Raw genomic sequence first — 19,942 nt, 5'->3', positions numbered from 1 at the left:
ACTTCACAGGAGCAGCTTGGGGCCTGAAAGAAGGCACCCATGCTGCTGGAGGAGTGTCCTGGTTAAAAGACTCTTTGAGGGCTCCTGTCCATGGGTCCCTCTCCACGTGGCCTGGGCTCTCCCGGCTGTATTTCTCAGCATAATGCACATGCCGTCTTCTCTCACCGTCTTCCCAGAGCCTCCCATCACAATGCACCCCTACCCGGGGTCCCGAGGCCTGTGCCCTCCTCACTTGTCATTCCACCGCCCTGTCCACTCCACTTCTCCCCAGGGATTTCGGATGCGGATCAGTTTCTGTAGGCTTCCGCTACTTTCAACCTGCAGGATTAGATAAAAGGGAGGAGGAAGAGGTTGAGTTCAAGCCAGGGCTATGAAGGCTTGGGCCTCCAACCCCTTCCGCATGAGCCAGGAGGTATGGGGGTGAGGACGGTGGGGAGGATTTGGGGGTTGAGTCCATGTATGAGGGAGGATCACAAAAGCTAGAGGGGGCTTGGCACCCAGATCTCTCGCTGTTACCCAGCTTTGGAAAATAAGAATTAAAGCTCCCGGGATCCAGCTCTTGGGAGATGGGACTGTTGGCGCTTCACCTCTGAACTTCAGCTTAATTGACTAGAACAGGATGCACTTTTGTTAAAGGAGCTCAGAGAAGCTTTACCACTTGTTGAAAGATCGTTGGTGATAACAGGCACATGCAGTGAGTGAATCTGGATTGAGTCCTGGATGGGGTAGGGGTGGGTCACCAGAAAGGACATTTTGGGCAATTGGGAAAATGTTAATGTGGACTTTATAATAGATGACATTACTGAATTAATGTTTATTTTCTTAGGTGTGGCAATAGTAGCGGAATTATGTAGGAGAAGGTCCTTATTCATAGGGGGACAAATGCTGAAGTACTGAGGAGGGAAGTGTCATAACATCTGCCACTTACTTTCATATGACTCAAAAAAAGTGCACACATAGATAAAGCAGACATGGCAAATGTTAGGAATCGGTGAATCTAGGGGACTGGTAATTGAATAGTTATTATGTTAGTCTTTCAACTTTTCTGTAGACGTGAAAATTTTCAGATAAAAAGACGTGTGTGTGAGGGGGTAGTTAAAAAAATCAAGGTTAAAAAAAGAATACTGGACATGCAGAAGATCTGGGGTCTAGACTGGGTTCTGTAATTAACAGTGAACTTGAGCTGCTTGAGCTGCTTGATAATTTCTTTTTTTTTTTGAGGCAGGGTCTTACTTTGTCCCCCAGGCTGGGGTGCAATGGCATAATCATGGCTCACTGCAGCCTCGACCTCCTGGGCTCAAGTGATCCTCCCACCTCAGCCTCCCAAATAGCTGGGACGACAGGTGCATGCCACCATGCCTGGCTTTTTTTTTGTAGAGACAGGTTCTCGCTATGTTGCTCAGGCTCGTCTTGAACTCCGAGGCTCAAGCGATCCTCCCACCTTGGTCTCCCAAAGTGTTGGGATTTCAGGTGTGAGCCACCATGCCAGCCCATAATATTTTCAATAACAATAGTGATCACAACAGCAAGGACAGCTATCTCCTTATATACAGTGTGTGAGGCACCTCTGGGCACTTTACATATATTAACTTGATTGAATCGCCACGACCTTCCAATGGATATTATTATTATTTCCATTTTTTAAATGAGGAGACTAAGGGACAGAGAGTTCCAGTAATTGGCCCAGGCCACACAGCTGGTAAGAGGCGTCAGATTTGAAAATGGGCACAAATGCTTTTATGAGATCAAATGTGAAAGCACCTTATAGCGTATAAGACACTATGCAGATGCATTGTTTTATTATTTTTAGCTGATCAAAATAGTAAGTTCGTAACTGTAAAACGGTAAAATCTAAAACAAGAAAACCAGGACCCCGGCGCCGGCCACTGCGGCCACCAGGGGGCAGCGCGGCGCACCCGGCGCCCGAGCTGCGAAAGGGACGCGCTTCTCCTCCTGCGCGGAACTTCAGGAGTGCGGGGCCCGAGTGCAAACCGGACGACAGTGGGGCCGCGAGCGCCCCTGGGCATCACCACAAACTGTGCCTGTGACCATCGTGTTAGGACAGCAGGATCCCTGCACATCCGCGCCGGCCGTTACCTCCTCGGCTCCGGTGACCGAGTACGCGTGCCCCTTCACCAGCTTCTGATACGTGATGGCCTCCGAGTCCGCGGCGCTGGTGATCTGCAAACACGGCAACCGTCAGACTCGCCTCACCCGCTCTCCCTTCCTCCCGGAATCCCTCGTTCCCTCGTTCCTGTCCTACTGCTGGGCGGGACGGCGGGACGCACTAGCGCAGGGGCCGAGGCCTGGGGCCGGAGGCTCAGGGCTGCGCTTTCTTGCACTTGGAGAACCTTTCCAAATGCTGAACGCCGAGAATACCAGAGAAAAGGCGGAATGCAGCCCTCTCGCGGAGCGAGCACACGCATTCCCGTGTGAAGAGCGCATCCACAGATTTCTGCAGGCTGGGGAGGGCGGAAAAGGGCGCACCGCCGAGAGAGGGCCGGTGGGGGTCCTCGATGGCCCAGGGCTGACACCCAGACAGACTTGAGTGGCCCAGGGGCACTGAGCACCCCCTCGCCCCACCACCAGCCCATGCTCCGTGGTCTGGCCCAGCCCAGCTGTAGGGTTTTTACTAGAACGGTTGTTTATTCCCGTCTGAGTCAGAATTTGCTTCTGTTTTAAGAACGCCTCACAGTCTCTCCTTTCCCCCATGTATTCTGATGAAGGTTGAGCTTAGGAAGAAGGGCTGGGGTAGAAAGGGTCTTCTGCCTCAACGTGTTCTGCTGATAAACTTTGAGAATTCCTGCCTAGGGAGTCTGACCGAGATTTTGGCTCCAAAAGCCAGGGCTTCTTATCTCTGTCACCCGCAGAGACCAGAACCTGGATGGGACAGGGCTCAGAGGCTGGGCACAGCCTTTGCTCCAAGGCTCCTGGGCACAGTGCCTACCTCCCATCCCCTGGTAAGCGTTGCCAGCAAGGCTATTATGAGGAAATCGTTCCTCCTCTTCCTTCTGAAGTCTCCCACAGGCCTATTAGCTCTGCAAGAGTGCAGGGGAAGGCTGCACAGCCCTGCAGATGGAGGGGAAGGTGTCAGGGGCAGCAGGTGTCAGGGGCTCCCAGGGAACCTGTGGTCAGAGGGGTGGGGGTGATTCAGAGCAGGCTGAAAGTGGGAAGTGGGCTGAAGACAGAAGGCTGGAGGCACCATCACCCCATCCATTACACCCCAGACAGCTTGACCTTGCCTAGCAACCCTTGGCTTCCAGGTGATGAGCAATAATGGTAGACATTGCGGCTCAGAAACCGATACCTCCAAGAGATGGCATTTGAAATGCTAAACTGAAGAAGCCTCAAGATCTCTCTGACCTCCCCTTTCCTTCTCTCTCTCCATCCACTCTCCCCCAAAGCACGGAGGAAGCTATTCTCTGAAGTTCCCTCACCTGCCTAAAGTCTGGATCTGCCAAAGATGAAAACAATGACCTCTGGTCCTTTCCTTGAGTCATTATGAACTGAACTCATATTGCAGGAAGAAAGACAAGTCTGTCAACATGGTTAGACAGACTTGTCACAAACCACTGTCTGCTCTGCAGGCCCAACAGACTTTATCCCAGACCGTTTATGTTCTTTAAGCCCATTGAATTCCCCTAAAAATCATTTACGATATCCCTAAAATCATCCACACGTCCCCATCTCCCTTCCCCTAGGAGGAAGGGAATATAACCCTTTGTATCCCAATGCGTGGTAGGGAAATCTGTTGTGATTCTCCCCCGTGCACATTCATACATTTGTATGCCATTTCTTGTATTAATCTTCCTTTTGCCAGTTGATTTTCAGCGGACCTTCAGAGGGTGGACGGAGGTTTTCCTTTGGCCCCTACGTGGACGAGGGCTGCATTACGTTGTACACAGGAGCAGTGGGTTCCCTTGGGCACTGTGGGAGCCTCCCTTCAGCAAGAGCAGATGAGGTGAGGCTAGGGAAGGCAGCCTGGACTTACGTCAATGGAGCAGCCAAGGAGAGAGCCTTTTTGCAGAGCTTTCTGGATGATCTTGAACAGGTTGGGAGGGGGCTTCTTCAACTCATACCACTCAGCAATGCCTCCGGTGAAGTCTTCGAAGCCCTCAGTGGTGGCACCCCCTGAGAGTGCTTCATAGCATCCGTTGATCCTACAAGAGGGGTTAGATGCTGCCGCTACCCTCGACACTACTGATGCTATAATCTCTCAAATACCCACCCCCTAGTACCCTCTAGGTTGGATGCTCTAGGGACCCCCTGCTCACATTCTCCTTGGCCTTGTCCCCAGCCCGGGGTGCTCAGGAAGGCAAGGTATTGTGTCCACAGTTACCATTTCCCTGGTATTTTGTGTTTTAAAGAAAATCTCAGGCCAGGCGCAGTGGCTCACGCCTGTAATCCCGGCACCCTGGGAGGCCAGGCGGGTGGGATCACTTGAGGTCAGGAGTTCAAGACCAGCCTGGCCAACATGGTGAAACCCTGTTTCTACTAAAAATACAAAAAAATTAGCCTGGCATGGTGGTGCATGCCTGTGGTCCCAGCTACTTGGGAAGCTGAGGCAAGAGAATTGCTGAAACTCAGAAGGTGGAGGTTGCAGTGAGCCAAAATCGTGCCACTGCACTCCAGCCTAGGCAACAGAGCAAGGCTCTGTATTTAAAAAAAAAAAAAAAAAGATTCTCATTCTCATAGAACCTTCAAGTTGGAAGGACCTTAGTGATTTTTCTGGATGAACCTCCTGTATTGATTCTTTCTACATCCTGACAAGAAAGGGGAGGTCTACTAATGGTTTGTTTGGCATTGATAGCTTAAGAAAGGACAACAATTCAATAATGGAAGCAGTTTCCCTGAGAAACGGGCACTGTGTTGGCAAGGACTTAGTGCTCCTGACTATGGATGCTGGAGCCCAGTGGCTTCCTGCTCGGAAGTGGGGTCACTTAATGGAAAGAGCCAGGCGGCACAGCCAACATGGGGCCATTCTGGAGAGGGGCTGGCGTGGGGCTTCCTACTGAGAGTGGGCAGCCTGAGCACTGGACAAACTCAACTGTGGCAACCTGGGTGGGAAGCAGCTGTGGGGAGATGGGGAAGCCATTGCTAGTCAGTGACATCATCTATTCTGCGCAAGTTTCCTACCTCTGCAATGAATAGTTTTGCCCGTTGGCAAAAACTCTGCTTTTTTTAGCTGATACAAATGTGTCCTGTCAAGGAAGTAGACCTCCTTCTCAAGGCCAGCACAATCAGTACCATAACTTGTTCCTGTGCATTTGGTTAAAGATGGTGATAGCTGTCATTTATCAGCGTACAGTGCGGCCAGGCACCCCGCATGCACTATCTCCCTTGCATTTACAGCCCAATTTTGGCTGAAGAAGTCCTTCTATAGAAAAGGACTTCCACTCAAAGTAGTCTTGGAATAGTTCTTATTTTTTGGAATCCAGGGCATTGGGGGCAGGCCACGGGGCCAGCAGAGGCATGACAACTTACTTGGCGTACGCTTTCTCCAGCAGGGCACTCCAGAACTCGCTCCCCTCGGCTGAATGCACAAAGAGCAGCTCCCCGTCCTTGGTGGGCAGCCTGTCGTCCACCACCACCTCCACCCACTCGCCGTATTGCCAGAACTGCAGAACAAGAGAGGTGGGCTGCAGGAGGAGCTGGTGGCAGCACTGGGACTCCGAGCCTCAGCTGCCTCTGCCTTCCCTTTCCCTGATCCCCTGGCATAGGTTTCATGAGCCCGTCCTGGGAGGAGGTGCTCCCTTAACTCTCCTATGCAGGCCAAGTCCTCAGGCTCATGTCCATCCCTTCGAATCCACACCTGCCTCTTTAGCATCCTGCCCTGCATTGTAGGCTTGTTTTTTTTTTTTTTTGAGACCAAGTCCCACTCTGGAGTGCAGTGGTGCGATCTCGGCTCACTGCAACCTCCAACCTCCTGGATGCAAGTGATTCTCTTGCCTCAGCCTCCCGAGTAGCTGGGATTAAGGGCACGTGCCACCACACTTGGGTAATTTTTTTGTGTTTTCAGTAGAGATGGGGTTTCGCCATGTTGCCCCAGCTGGTCTCGAACTCCTGGGCTCAAGCGATCCACTGCCTTGGCCTCCCAAGGTGCTGAGATTACAGGTATGAGCCACCGCACCTGGACTGGACTGGCTTTTTCTTTCTTTCTTTTTTTTTTTTTGAGACGGAGTCTCACTCTGTTGCCCAGGTTGGAGTGCACTATCTTGGCTCACTGCAACCTCTGCCTCCCAGGTTAAAGTGATTCTCCTGCCTCAGTCTCCCAAGTAGCTGGGATTACAGGCGTGCACCACTATGCCCAACTGATTTTTATATTTGTAGTAGAGACGGGGTTTCATCATGTTGGCCAGGCTGGTCTCGAACTCCTGACCTCAAATGATCCACCCACCTCGGCCTCCCGAAGTGCTGAGATTACAAGCATGAGCCACCGCGCCCAGCCAGCTTTTTCAAATATTATTTCTCATTTACCAGCATAAAAGGAGGAGAACTTTAACGTTTTGTCTCAAACATCAAATAATACATTTTTTTTTAAACTTGGGAATTATTTCCTGAACACCTCATTCTACCTCCCTTTTGCAGGTCCCCAGCAACCCCCCAGGGCCATCCCGGCAGGGTCCCACATCCTGGCCATGGGTAAGCCAGGAAGCTTCCTGCTCTCACCCAATGTCCTTTGTAGAACAGCATTGGTCTTGGGAGTCTGCAAACACCGGGGACTGAAGAACCCAGCCAAGCCAGGAGACTGTTCTAGCCTCCCGGACCTGTTGAGGAACCACTTGAACCAGCCATTAAGTTACCTGGAAGTGAAAGATCCCTGCATAGTTTTCCTGGAAGCTCTGGTTTAGAGGGACAACTCGAGCCAGGATTTCTTCATTCAAGGTGAGGGAGGCAATGGCTGCCAGCAGCCAGCAGTCACCTGTGAACACAACACAAGGAGCTCTTATCAGAGGGTCTCAGAACCAGGAGGATGTTAAAAATCTTGTCTCCACCTTCAGGCGCTTAAAGCCTAAGACAACCTGTGAATAGACAGAGTGAAGTTTCAGGCGGTCCCCCATCTGAGGGTTGGGTCAGAGGGCTTGGGTGTTATTAGTTTGGTGTAAAAGTAATTGTGATTTTTGCACCAACCTAGTATTTTGAGGGAAATGCAAAGGGAGAAATGTTTTTGCTGTGTTGTGGTTGGGCAGAGATGGGAAATTTCATTCCCTGAAATACCCAGAACTCTGGTGGCTGAACTGTGCCCTCAGAGCCCAACCCTGCACCTGATTCGCTGCAGATGCTCCGCAGTGAGACAATGAAACCAGCGCAGTTGCAGAGGCTTCTGGGCACACAGGCTTTGAATGGGAGTTTGGGCTGGGCGTGGTGGCGTGCACCTGGAGTCCCAGCTATAATATTAATACTTGGGAGGCTGTGGCAGGAGGATCCCTTGAGCCCAGGATTTCAAGGCTGCAGTGAGTCATGATTGCACCATTGTACTCCAGCCTGGGTAAGAGAGGGAGACCCTCATCTCTAAATAAATAAACAAATAAATATATAAAGGGGAGTTTGAATGAGAGAAAGAAAACGTAGTGCTAGATGGGAAGGGGACAAACATTGCATGCCTCCTAGGAGGAGGATCTGAGCCAGGAAAAGAGGCTCCGGCAGGGAGTACAATCACAGGAAGTAAGTAGGGAGCAGGGCAGATGGAAAAGCCCTGAGTCAGAGGCAGAAGGCTGGGCTGTCCCCAAGGGTTTCTGTGCGGAGGGGCAGAGGTCACTTCAAGGGGTAGACAAGGATGGGCACAACGAGGTGGGCAGCTGGCCAGGCAGCCTGGTCCCTCTCTGAGCCTCAGAACCCTCCTCCATGACGTGGATAAGTGTGAGGCATAATGAGAGCAGGTGCGTAAGCACTCGGCGCCCAAGCACTCGGCGCCCATTTGGTGCCAGTGCTAGGTTCTCAGCACAGCAGGCACCACAATCATTTCACGCAGTTAGAAGCAAGCTGATGCCAGCAACAGCACCCAGATGGTTTCAGGGAGGGGTCATCTTCACCACAAAACATAAAGGGGAGGGGGCCTGGGAAGAGGATGAGGAAGTTTACTCCATTCTTAAGGAATGTGCAGTTTCCTACAATTTCCCATGACGATAATGGGAAGTAGCCTCAAAGGAGTTTAATTCACTGTTGGATTTATTTTCGCCAATTGACAGGTTTATTAAAAATGTAATTGAAGACTAGGTACAGTGGCTCACACCTGTAATCCCAACACTTTGGGAGACCAAGGTCAGTGAATTGTTTGAGCACTGGAGTTCAAGATTGGTCTCGGCAACATGGTAAAACTTCATCTTGACAAAAAATACAAAAATTTGCCAGGTGTGGTGGTGGACGCCTGTGGTCCCAGCTCAGGAGGTGGAGGCTGCAGTAAGATGTGATCATGCCACTGCACTCATCCTGGGTGACAGAAGAGCAAGACCCTGTCTCAAAAAAAAAATATATATATATATATATATAATGTTATATATGTAATATGTTATTGTTATTGATGTATATCAGTAACATATATATGTATGTTATTGAAGTTCACTGAGTTCTTTGGTTTTGTTTTGTTTTTTGAGACAGACTCTCACTCTTGTCACCCAGGCTGGAGTGCAGTGGTGTCATCTTGGCTCACTGCAACCTCCACCTCCTGGGTTCAAGTGATTCTCCTGCCTAAGCCTCCCAAGTAGCTGGGATTACAGGCACCTGCCACCATGCCTGGCTAATTTTTTGTATTTTTAGTAGAGACGGGGTTTCGCCATGTTGGCCAGGCTGATCTTGAACTCCTGACCTCAGGTGATCGCCTGCCTTGGCCTCCTGAAGTGCTGGGATTACAGGCGTAAGCCACCAGGCCCAGCTGAAGCTCACTGAATTCTTTGAATTCTAGTGGATGACTTAGCATGCTGAGAGTTCCTGACCTAGCTTGTCCTGTTAGCACATAGACACGGCTGCTTACAGCTCTTTGAGGCCTACATACGCTAATGACAGATCTATGGTAAATGGAGACACATCCCCTCAGTCAGTCAGTTGGTAGCCTTGTGGCTCACGTCTGCAATCCCAGCTACTCGGGAGGCTGAGGCAGGAGAATTGCTTAAACCCAGGAGGTGGAGGCTGCAGTGAGCCAAGATTGTGCCCCTGTACTCCAGCCTGGGCAACAGAGTAAGACTCTGCGCCGCCCCCCAAAAAAAGAAAAGAAAAGAGGAAAGGAAAGGAAAGGGAAGGGAAGGGAAGGGAAGGGAAGGGAAGGGAAGGGAAGGGAGGGGAGGGGAGGGGAGGGGAGGGGAGGGGGGAGGGGAGGGGAGGGGAGGGGGGAGGGGAGGGGAGTGGAGGGGGGAGGGGGGAGGGGAGGGGAGGGGGGAGGGGAGGGGAGGGGAGGGGAGGGAAAAGAAAAAGATAAAAGAGGCCAGGCGTGGTGGCTCATGCCTCTAATCCCAGCACTTTGGGAGGCCAATGCGGGCAGATAGCCTGAGGTCAGGAGTTCCAGACCAGCCTGGCCAACATGGTGAAACTCCATCTCTACTAAAAATACAAAAATTAGTCGGGCATAGTGGTATGCACCCATAATCCCAGTTATTCAGGAGGCTGAGGCAGGGGAATCACTTGAACCCAGGAAGCGGAGGCTGCAGTGAACTGAGATCGCACCATTGCATTCCAGTCTGGGCAACAAGAGCGAGACTCTGTCTCAAAAAAAAAAAAAAAAAAAAAAAAATATACACACACACACACACACACACACACACACACTTTACAGCCAAAGATTCAAAAAGTTTTTCGTAAGTTTTCCAAATTCTGGAGTTGAAGGAGACTTAGAGGCCACTAAAGAATGTCTTGATTTCTAAAAAGGAGGGAAGCATTTGAAATCCCACTTTTTTTTACTTCTGATTCCTTCACTCTTTCCCTCACCCCAATCAGCAAAATATTTTGAACCAAGTTGGGAAGCTCGCTTACCCAACTGACTTCTTTCCTCTCTCGTGTAAGCATCTCAGTGACAAGATCTACACAATGATTACACAAAGGCTTAGATGTGCCAGGCCCCGAGCTAAAAGCCTTGTGCGCATTATGTTATCCAATTTCGTTGTCACAGAACAGTTCGAGGTAGGTACTATTTTCATCCTATTTCATAGTTGAGGAAACTGAGGTTTAAGGAGGTGGAGTGGATCACCCAAAGGTCCTAGCTAATTAGTGGCTGTCAGGTCTATTGGCAAAGCACAGGCTTTTGATGTATAACCAAAACAGTCTCCTCTGCAAAGAGGCTGGTGTCAATTGCGAATTCACCTAATTGAATTCGAAATGGACATTGTCTTGGGGACTTTTGCCCTTGAGAGGTGTAAAACATAAAGTTTCCTCTTCAAAGACCTTCCTCCCCATTTAATTAGGAATAAATAGTAACTTCTCTTAGAAGCAAACTTTATTCAAAGACCTGTGCTAACATTCTTAAATATCTGCTAGCCGTGATAAAGAAATCAGTGTACTTTATGTTCTTAGCTCCCACAATTTAGCCTTTTCCCTGGCATGCTTATTATACTGGCCCAAGCAAGCATTAGGTCATAGCCTGTTCCTCTTCCTTATTTAAAGGTGTTTTTACCTTTCTCAGCATTCCACAAGCTACTTCCTCCTTCCTATGTTCTCCTCTGCCTTTGCCTCTTTTAAAAAGTTCTAAGTTGCTAGCCAATCGGGACAAATACAGAATGTGAGGTCCCGTTCCAGCCAATGGAAACCGGACACAGCAGTACGGTGGACGTGTCAGGTTATAAATGACCCTGTCTCCTTTGTTCGGTGTACTCTCCTGGCAAAACTCCTGGCGAGTGTACCCTTTCTGCAGAAAGTATAAAAATGGCCTTGCTGGGTAAAGTAAATTTATGTTCAAGTGCTATTTCTTTATGGCACCAGGGAACAAGCATTTCAAACAGAGGTGACTCAATGGTGTTTCATTCAGCGTCCAGGCTGCACGGTGTTCTCTCACTCCACCGGGATGGCCCATGTCCACAAGTGGGTTCCTTCCTACAAGAAACCTGTTCTACAACCTCAGCAGTTGTGGACTTAGTCCCATCTTTCCCAGCTGAGGGTCCAGATCCTTGGCTGTCCCCATCAAGGTCAGAATCTACCTTACGCAAAATAATTTATGAAAACCCTTCTCTTTCGGATCATCCTGCAGTGATTTGTTCCTGGTCAGGTGCCCTTGCTGAAGTCCATGGTGTCTCCTCCTGGCAAAGCCTGTTTAGAGCCGTTATATCCTGGTCCGGATAAAATAAGCCAGCTAGTTCGAGAAGGGTGGGACCACGAGTTTAACTCAGATGCTACAAATTGCTTTTGGCTTAAACTGTTTTAGCTCCAGGAAAGCCCCGGAGGGTGCCGTCCAGTGATGGAGGCCTCTCCTGGAATGTTGCCATATGGATGGGACTAGAAAAAGAAAGATCTATAGGTTTTAACATTATGTATCTGCAAATAGTATTTTCCTTGTGCTCATTTTTTTTTTTTGGAGGGGGACTCTGCTCTCCAGTCACACAAAAATTTTGGCAGAGGGGAGGGTGAGATGGCTACTTACACCTTGGTGTACCTCAAAGGACTGTCTGAAGAGTGCACTTGGCACAAGCAAAATTCCTGCCTTCCTCTCCTGGGGGAACGTTCAGTTGTTACAAGCTCTTAGCCTTCCTGTTGAGGTACAAAATCTGTTTGTGGGCCAGGTGTGGTGGCTCACGCCTGTAATCCCATCACTTTGGGAGGCCGAGGTGGGCAGATCACATGAGGTCAGGAGTTTGAGAGTAGCCTGGTCAACATGGTGAAACCTCATCTTTACTAAAAATACAAAATTAGCCAGGCGTGGTGGCATGCTCCTGTAGTCCCAGCTACTCGAGAGGCTGAGGCATGAGAATCGCTGGAACCTGGGAGGTGGAGGTTGCAGTGACCCCAAATTGCGCCACTGCATTCCAGCCTGGGGGACAGAGTGAGACTCTGTCTTAAGAAAAAAAAATCTATTTATGCTTGGGTCCTGTTGATAACCTTTTGATCCTTAATTACTCCATTTATTTCAGAGCAGAAACTGTTGTCTTGGGAACTTGAGTGCCTGAATCGTGGTGAGCTGGAGCTGAGTGCCTGATACATTCCAGCTGCCTCTTAATGTCCAGTCTACACCCTCCATCCTGCTGCTTGGGAGCTGACCTCTATGGGGATCTCACCGGGGGCCCAGGACCTATGGCTGCTGGGGGCCAGAAGAAGGGAGTAGTGCAGTTAGGGTGTTTCTTCCCTGGCTCCTTCTCTGAGAGCGTGGTTTGGCTCCATGTGGCTGTGTCCTGTGACTGCGGGGGCACTGCTCCCTTCAGGTTGCACCTGTATGTGAACCACTTCCAGTGCTAGAATCCTGACAATTGCCCCCAACTCACAGATCCAGACCCTGTTCTGGGATGGACTCAGCCACGCTTCCTCCTCGGATCACAGAAGACTCCAGACACAAGCTGTCTGTTTCCAACTGTGTGCAGGGCTCCTCCGACTAGGGGGCTGCTCCTGTCAGCTGTTCACCTTCTTCACTGACTCCAGGTGTGCACGTGAGCCTGCCTGGAGGCGCTTGGACAATCATTTACCCCATTTAAAAAAACCGGCCTGCGTTCTTGACTGCAAAAACTCATTATCATAAAAATGCCATGTCCTCTTAAGTTAGCCTATAAACTTAATGTAATGCTAATAAAAATAGCAATAAGGCTAGGTACTGTGGCTCATGTCTCTAATTCTAGCACTTGGGAGGCCAGGGCCAGAGCATTTCTTGAGCCCTCAGGATTTCAAGACCAACCTGAAATCTCACTATATTGTGAGACCCTGTCTCTATAAAAATTATTTAAAAAAAATTAGCCAGCTGTGGTGTCATGCTCCTATAGTCCCAGCTACGTGGGAGGCTGAGGCAGGAGAATCACTTTGAACCTGGAGGTCAAGGCTGCAGTGAGCTATGATTGTACCACTGTACTCCAGCCTGGGTGACAGAGTAAGACTGCATCTCAAAAAAAAAAAAAAAAAAAAAGAAATAATTTAAAAAAAGTAATAAGATTAAAATTTTTTTTGAACTTAGCTGATTCTGATAAGTTTATTTAAAAATTAAATATGGAGCATAGCTAGAAAAAAATCTAAAAGAGAAGGAAGTCTACCTCTATTAGATGTTTAAACACATCTAAAGCTACAGCAATTAAAACAGTATAGAACTTGTGCATGAGGATATAGATAAATATAAATGGCACAGAAAAAATCTAGAATCAAACCTTCTCCGTGCTCCTGTGGGGGGGGCACAGTGAGATTCTTTTATAGCTGTTGGGTGTCAACACTAAGTATAGGGCCCATCTGTAGCCCCTAAGGTGCTTTTGACAGCATGTATGCCTTTTATTTTTTCCCCTCTCCAGGTTTTGACATTCCCTTTTTGCTGGATTGTTTTTCTTTTAGAACTGACTGTTTTTCTTTACAGTACATGGTGTTATTGTATTCTCTCTCTCTCTCTCTTTTGGTCAGGCCTTAGATTCTCTGTGGAATGAGGTGAGGCATATGTAAATACTAAGCAATTCTGCCTAAGTCACTGTAAAGCTAAAGCGCCTACTCCCATCGCTCATCTGCCTTTCTCATCCCGGGAGCCTGACACCTGCCTCAGTCTGTCCAGCACCCTGGACATGACCAAGGACAAGTGTCAGAGCTGGGTCCCCAGGGGATTCTGCTCATCCATGGGACAGATGGTGTCTCTGTAGAGAAGGAAGGTGGCTACCAATGACATCTCCCGCCAGCAGGGCCCTGGCTATTGCTGGCCACATTTATTACTAAAGGCAGCAGATGAGGCCCTGCCCAGAGGTTCCTAAGCTGCCCCGTTAAGGTCCTGACCATGGGCTTGACAGACCAGCCATCCCTATATCCAGGCTGCCCCCACACCCAGCCATGCCCCCACACCCAGCCATGCCCCCACACCCAGCCATGCTTCTGTCCTGGAAGACACTCAACTGGCACAGACCTGAGAGGCTGGGGACAGAAGATGGAAGGGATTTCTGCCTTGCTTCATCTCCAGAAAAAGCCCTCCTGGGTGCCCCATGAGCCTCATGCTTAGCCAAGCAGGGGCTGCCTACACGATGGGATTTCAGGGGGCTCCTGTCCCCTTCCTCCACAAATCTCCCCTACATCTGGTCTTAATTTCTTTATCCTTATTTTTAGTTTTTATTTTTTTGAGACAGGTTCTCAGTCTGTCACCCAGGCTAGAGTGCAGTGGTGCAATCATAGCTCACTGCAGCCTTGACCTCCCGGGCTCAAGTGATCCTCCCACCTCACCTTGTAGCTGGGATTACAAGAACATACCATCATGCCCAGCTAATTAAAAACCTTTTTTTTTGTAAAGGTGTCTTGCTCTGTTGCCCAGGCTAGTCTCAAACTTCTGGTCTCAAGTGATCCTCCTGCCTCAGCCTCTCCTAGAATCACTTGAACCCAGGAGGTAGGGGTTGCAGTGAGCTGAGATTACGTCACTTCACTCCAGCCTGGGCAACAGAGCGAGACTCCGTCTCAAAAGGAAAAAAAAAAAAAAGAAAGAAAAGAAAGGTCCCAAGTAGGTGGCAGGCTGGCAGGGGCAGGGGCACCTTTGCTGGCTGTCCCCGTTGCTGCTGGGCACAGGCCAAATGGCTCCACAGAGCACCCACAGCCACGTGGAGCCCTCAGGTGGTTCTCAAACCAGAAAGGAGTATAATGGAAAGACATCCCAGATAGATCTAAGAGGCCAGACCAGAGGTGGGTGGGAGAGGGGCACTGGATTGTGGTTAGAAGACCTGAATTTTATTTTATTTCATTTCATTTCATTTCATTTCATTTCATTTCATTTCATTTTTTGAGATGGAGTCTCACTCTGTCGCCCAGGTTGGAGTGTGATGGCACCATCTTGGCTCACTGCAACCTCTGCCTCCCAGGTTCAAGCAATTCTCCTGCCTCAGCCTCCCGAGTATCTGAGATTACAGGTGTCCACCACCATGCCCAGTTAATTTTTGTATTTTTGGTAGAGACAAGATTTCACCATGTTGACCAGGCTGGTCTTGAACTCCTAACCTCAGGTGATCCACTCACCTTGGCCTCCCAAAGAGCTGGGATTACATGCATGAGCCACCACGCCTGGCCAGAGGACCTGGATTTTGGTCCTGATCTGGCCACTTAAGGTTGCGTGAGCACTTCTTAATTTCTCTGAGCCTGTGTGTTCTCAGCTGTGGAAGGAGGATAGTGATGAGGCGTATCCTTGGCAGGTTGTTAGGATCATGTGAGAGAAGGGAAACCGGGGGTCCATGGATGGGCTTTATTGACCTGGAACCCCAAATGTTTTGTGCAAATTTGACATACATGCAAACACATGCTATTTTCTAGAGAGACCAGTCTGTTTCTCTCCCACTCCCACCCCAAATGGTTGGGAAACACTAGAGCCAGAACATGGAGTTCAAATCCCGACTGTGACCTGGGGAGACTACTCCCTCTGTGCTTCAGTTTCCTCATATATAACATAGTTTAATAATAATAGACTGTCTCATGGTGCTGAGAATTAAATGGAAAAAAAATATGCAAAGCATTGAGAACAGTGTCTCCAAGTGTTTGCTCTTTTCATTTGCTGATTGTATAGGAGTGGAAACTGAAACCCAAGGGAAGTGGAGTCTCGATTGGTACATGGTGTGCCAGACCTTGGCCACATTTGGCAGTATTGTCCTGGAAAGGGTGCCAAGGTTGCCAAGGGTGTCGGCTGGTGAGGGGCAAGGAGAGAGGGTTGTGGCCGAGGGGCAGTGAGGAGGGAGGGGAGCTGCAGGGGTGAGTGGAGTGCATATGGGGTCCTTCTCACCGTCTTGAGACTTCCAAAATTCATCTTTGGAAGCAAGGGGTGTCCGAATAAGGAAGAAATAAAGGTAAATAGTGAGCACTGGGCGAGGTGTCCTGATGTGTGCCTGTGGTCCCAGCTACTTGGGAGGCTGAGGTGGGAGGATGGGTTGAGCCCAGGAGGTGGAGTCTGCAGCAAGCTGTGACAGCACCACTGCACTCCAGTATAGGTGACAAAGCAATCTCTTTTTAAAAAAACAAAGTACATTTTTTGAAAGAGGGGTGAGCACTGGGAAGGGCATAGATACTGAAGCATTTGCTGGAGACGAGTGTGGCCCCTCCAGAGAGGAGTGCCTACCCAGGCCTGAGCGGGTCTCCAGCCGGGGCGGTGGGGCCTCCCCTGCACTTCCCTGTAGTGCTGGATCCCGGGGCTGAGAACCGCAGCTCCTGGGAGAGGCTGGCCTTGCGGTCCCTTCCCTGCTTTTTCCTCACACAACAGAAGGAAAGAGGGTCTCTTACCAGCCTCCCCGCTCCCGAGTCTGCGGTTGGGACCGTTCCTCTCCCTGCACCCCGGGCTGTCAGTTCTCTCAGGGAACGTTCACCACGTTTGTGCCTATGGAGGATGGGCATTCCTGTATTCATTTGCTCATTTGGTCGACGACTTTTTAGTGTCATTCTCTCTGGCCCATTCTGGGGCACCCACTGAGCTCAGTTAAGCTACTTTTGCTTATGGGTCTCTGGGAAATCCTCTCTGAATTCAAGCTTCCTCCACCCGTTCTAATTTGTTTGGGAAAGGAAGTTTGATTTGGGTTTTTAAATCATAAGCACACCGGCCTTCCCCTTCCAAGACTCACACGACCTGGATACGGGCTTCACTGCCCCCAGTGGGGCTACCGTTCTTGGGGGCCCATGGTGAGCACACCAGGTACCCAGCCCTTCCCTCCACTCCAGCTCACCTAGACCCTCCTCTGAGGACAAGGCACTCTCAGACAGACCTTATGAATGACTCCTTTAAACTACAGGGCCTTCTACTGAAAAGACAAATTCATTCAGGGCCATGTCAGTAAATTTCCAGAGCTGTGCTCCCTGGCCTGGGTGTCCGCATCCTGAAGGTCGGCTATGTGACAGGCCCAGCCCATCCTGGGGGGTGGGATGCAGCTGGGTTACTAATATTTGTGGCTCCTGGAGGTTTTCCAAGAGGAAAGCATAATATTTGCTGTGCATTTTCTCCTTCTTTTCTTTCCGCTACTGCTGTCTTTCCCTCACAAACAGAAGTGAGGCAGAGTTGGGAAGCCAGGGGAGGGGGAGCGCAGGAGAGGCTGGGCTGAGGCACCCCTGAGCCACACTAGAGTGCAGCGGCTGCTGACAGTCCTGCAGGACGGGAGGTGCGTGGGCAGGCTGGTGCTGGCTGTCACAGTCACACCCAGTGCCTGCACTGGGAAGAATGTGTGTTTGGTGAAGTAAAACACGCTGAATACCAGCGCAGCCCCCAGGAAATAACTGGGTTTGCTTACTGTTTTCTTTAGTCTCTTTATTTGTAGGCACAACTGCTCAAAGAAACAAGCTGGCCCCTGATGGTGCCAGAGTTTCTTGACCTCTGCCCAGATACCAGAGGGAGATAAGACCCCTAAAACTGGCAGAAACTGGAGCAGGCAACCCCTTGTTACATTTAGAACTTTATCATGTCATTATAATGCTAACGTCACCACCTGTAGAAGAAAATCACCACTATTTCTGAACATGTGTCAGAGGCATGTGAACCAGAGCAACTCCATCTTGAATAAGGGCTGAGTAAAATGAGGCTGAGACCTACTGGGCTGCATTCCCAAAGGGCTAGGCATTCTAAGTCACAGGATGAGACAGGAAGTCGGCACAAGATACAGGTCATAAAGACCTTGCTGATAAAACAGTTGCGGTAAAGAAGCCGGCCAAAACCCACCAAAACCAAGATAGTGACGAGAGTGGCCTCTGGTTGTCCTCACTGCTCCACTCCAACCAGAGCCATGACAGTTTACAGATGCCATGACAACATCAGGAAGTTACCCTAAGTGATCTAAAAAGGCGAGGCACGAATAATCCACCCCTTGTTTAGCATATCATCAAGAAATAATCATAAAAATGGGCAACCAGCAGCCCTCAGGGCTGCTCTATGAAGTAGACATTCTTTTATTCCTTTATTTTCAAAATAAACTTGCTTTCACTTTACTCTACAGACTCACCCTGAATTCTTTCTTGAGAGAGATCCAAGAACACTTTCTGAGGTTCTAGATGAGAACCCCTTTCTGGTAACACATCATGCATTGTATGGAGAGGCATGTTTATGGCCTGCGCCTGAGCGTCTAGAGGTCCCCACCCTCCCACCCTCACCCTGCACCTGCTTACACACCTCCCTGCCCCACACCTATCTCCTTACAACTCCCCAGTTTCCACGGCTCGAGGTGAAGGTGTCTTTAGAGCAAGAGTCCCCTCCTTCTCTTTCTCCTGGTCAGGAATAAAACCCTCTTGCCTTTTTTTTCCAACTGAGTGTTCCTTCTTTGCAACTGATACCAAGCAGGGACAGAACTCAGTTAACCGGTGACACACTCACACACACGCTTCACACACCGGCTGAGGGAGTTCATCTTGGAGGAAGAGCAGGCAGAACACAGAGCTGCCAAAGGGCAGCCCAGACTCCCGGATGCCCTCCGCTGCCTCCACATCCCTCACTCCATGCTTCTCGCCTGGGGCCCAGCTTGCCCGTGCCTCTGTGCACCTCCGACCTCGTGTAAGTCAACTCTGGAGGATATGTCTCTTTCCCCTCCGATCTAGTCTCAGGCTCCTTGTTGGTGCATTCCTGGCTCCGTGCCAGGCCTGTACTTGGTCTAGAGGAGACTGGTGCTGGCTCTCAGGCGGTGAGCTCACAGCCGGCAGGAGACAGTGTGGAAACAGAGGTTGCAGATGATAGTGGTGAGCATGAGGCTTTGAGTCTGAACAGGGCAGACTGGGACTGTAGGAGGGCTGGGGTGGGTGAGGATGACTTAGAGCGGGGAGCTGGGTGAGGAAGAGCAAGGGAACTTTCAGAGAGAGGGAAGGTCAAGTGCAGAGTCCAGAACAGGCAGGCAGCAGGATGGGCATTGTGGGGCTGGGTGCTGGGAAGTGGAGAGGGCTGGGGCTAGGCGGATTGGGTTGGACGTCTGGGCCAGGTTAGGAATCTGAACTGGCTCCTGAGGGAATTTAAGCCAAAGTTCCTTCTCCCCCTTTCCCCTTCTGCACCAGACCCTCCAAGCATAATAAAATATTTGCCTTTTTCAGAATGAATCACTCCCTGCTTCCTCTTTGTGGGAAACCTTCCTTCCAACTCTCCCTCCTTAATCATCCTTTGGGGTATCTCTCTTAACCCCTTACTGTTCCCCTCCAAGATCCTCACACTGCATCCCAGCTGACTCTTAACATGATCTGAACTTGGAATTAATCCATCCGTTTAATCATTTGCCTCCACTACTTCCATAGCTCCCTGAGGACAGGTTCTCTGGTAGCAATGCCCAAAGTGGATTAGATACAAGTATACATGCTCCTTAACTTACAGTGGGGTTAGATCTGAACAAATCCATCAGCAGTTGAAAATATTGTAAGTCAAAAATGCACTTAATACACCTTAGCCTACTGTAAACTAAAACTCAAAGTCTAAGCCCCTTAACTGACTGAATGGATGCCCCCTTAGCCAAGGGGATTCCAAGGTAACCTGAAAAACAAGTTCAGGCCACAATGGGAAGGGAGGTCGTCATGCCTCATTATATCCCCCTCCTTTAGGAATTCAGGCACTGCTGACCAGCATTAACTGAAAACAGAGATCTTAAGACTCACAAAACAGACTCCTCCTAGCAGTAAGATACCAAATTCCAACCAGACTCTAGTAGAGCATCACGTGACAGATAGCAGGCCCTGAAATAAATCAAAGTATTTTAGCCCAAAATATATTTTTCTGACATATTTTGAAATGTCTCTGCAAAACTGTCTCTTGTGGGGAAAATCTACATTCTATAGCAGGGGTGTCCAATCTTTTGGCTTCCCTGGGCCACATTGGAAGAAGAATTGCCTTGGACCACACATAAAATACACTAACACTAACCATAGACGATGAGCTAAAAAAAAA

General features: G+C 49.6%; 2 protein-coding genes across 12 annotated transcripts in view; one reads left to right on the top strand and one right to left on the bottom strand.

Annotated features, from left to right (window-relative positions):
• The window catches only part of CAPN2 (calpain 2), a 72,090-nt gene that overhangs the window by 22,534 nt on the left and 29,614 nt on the right, over nt 1-19,942 (bottom strand). For 9 of the 11 annotated variants that reach the window (XR_013403570.1, XR_013403565.1, XR_013403557.1 and 6 more), the window contains 5 exon segments: nt 6,804-6,922; nt 5,485-5,618; nt 3,992-4,160; nt 2,098-2,181; nt 233-318 (listed from right to left, as the gene is read on the bottom strand). Coding sequence is in view for 7 of the 11 variants with exons in the window: in XM_077962457.1 (XP_077818583.1) it covers nt 233-318; nt 2,098-2,181; nt 3,992-4,160; nt 5,485-5,618; nt 6,804-6,922 (592 nt within the window). In the remaining 4 variants the exon portion in view is untranslated. 11 annotated transcript variants of the gene reach the window in all.
• LOC144329635 (uncharacterized) lies at nt 1,210-15,573 on the top strand. Its single transcript, XM_077938618.1, has 2 exons — nt 1,210-4,430; nt 15,044-15,573. Exon 1 carries the CDS (start codon nt 2,153-2,155, stop codon nt 2,546-2,548), a length of 396 nt encoding a protein of 131 aa, XP_077794744.1. The 5' UTR covers nt 1,210-2,152; the 3' UTR covers nt 2,549-4,430; nt 15,044-15,573.

Source organism: Macaca mulatta, chromosome 1 (assembly GCF_049350105.2).
Source record: "Macaca mulatta isolate MMU2019108-1 chromosome 1, T2T-MMU8v2.0, whole genome shotgun sequence".
NCBI classification, from domain to species: Eukaryota; Metazoa; Chordata; class Mammalia; order Primates; family Cercopithecidae; genus Macaca; species Macaca mulatta.
This window is presented reverse-complemented; position numbering and strand designations above follow the sequence as displayed.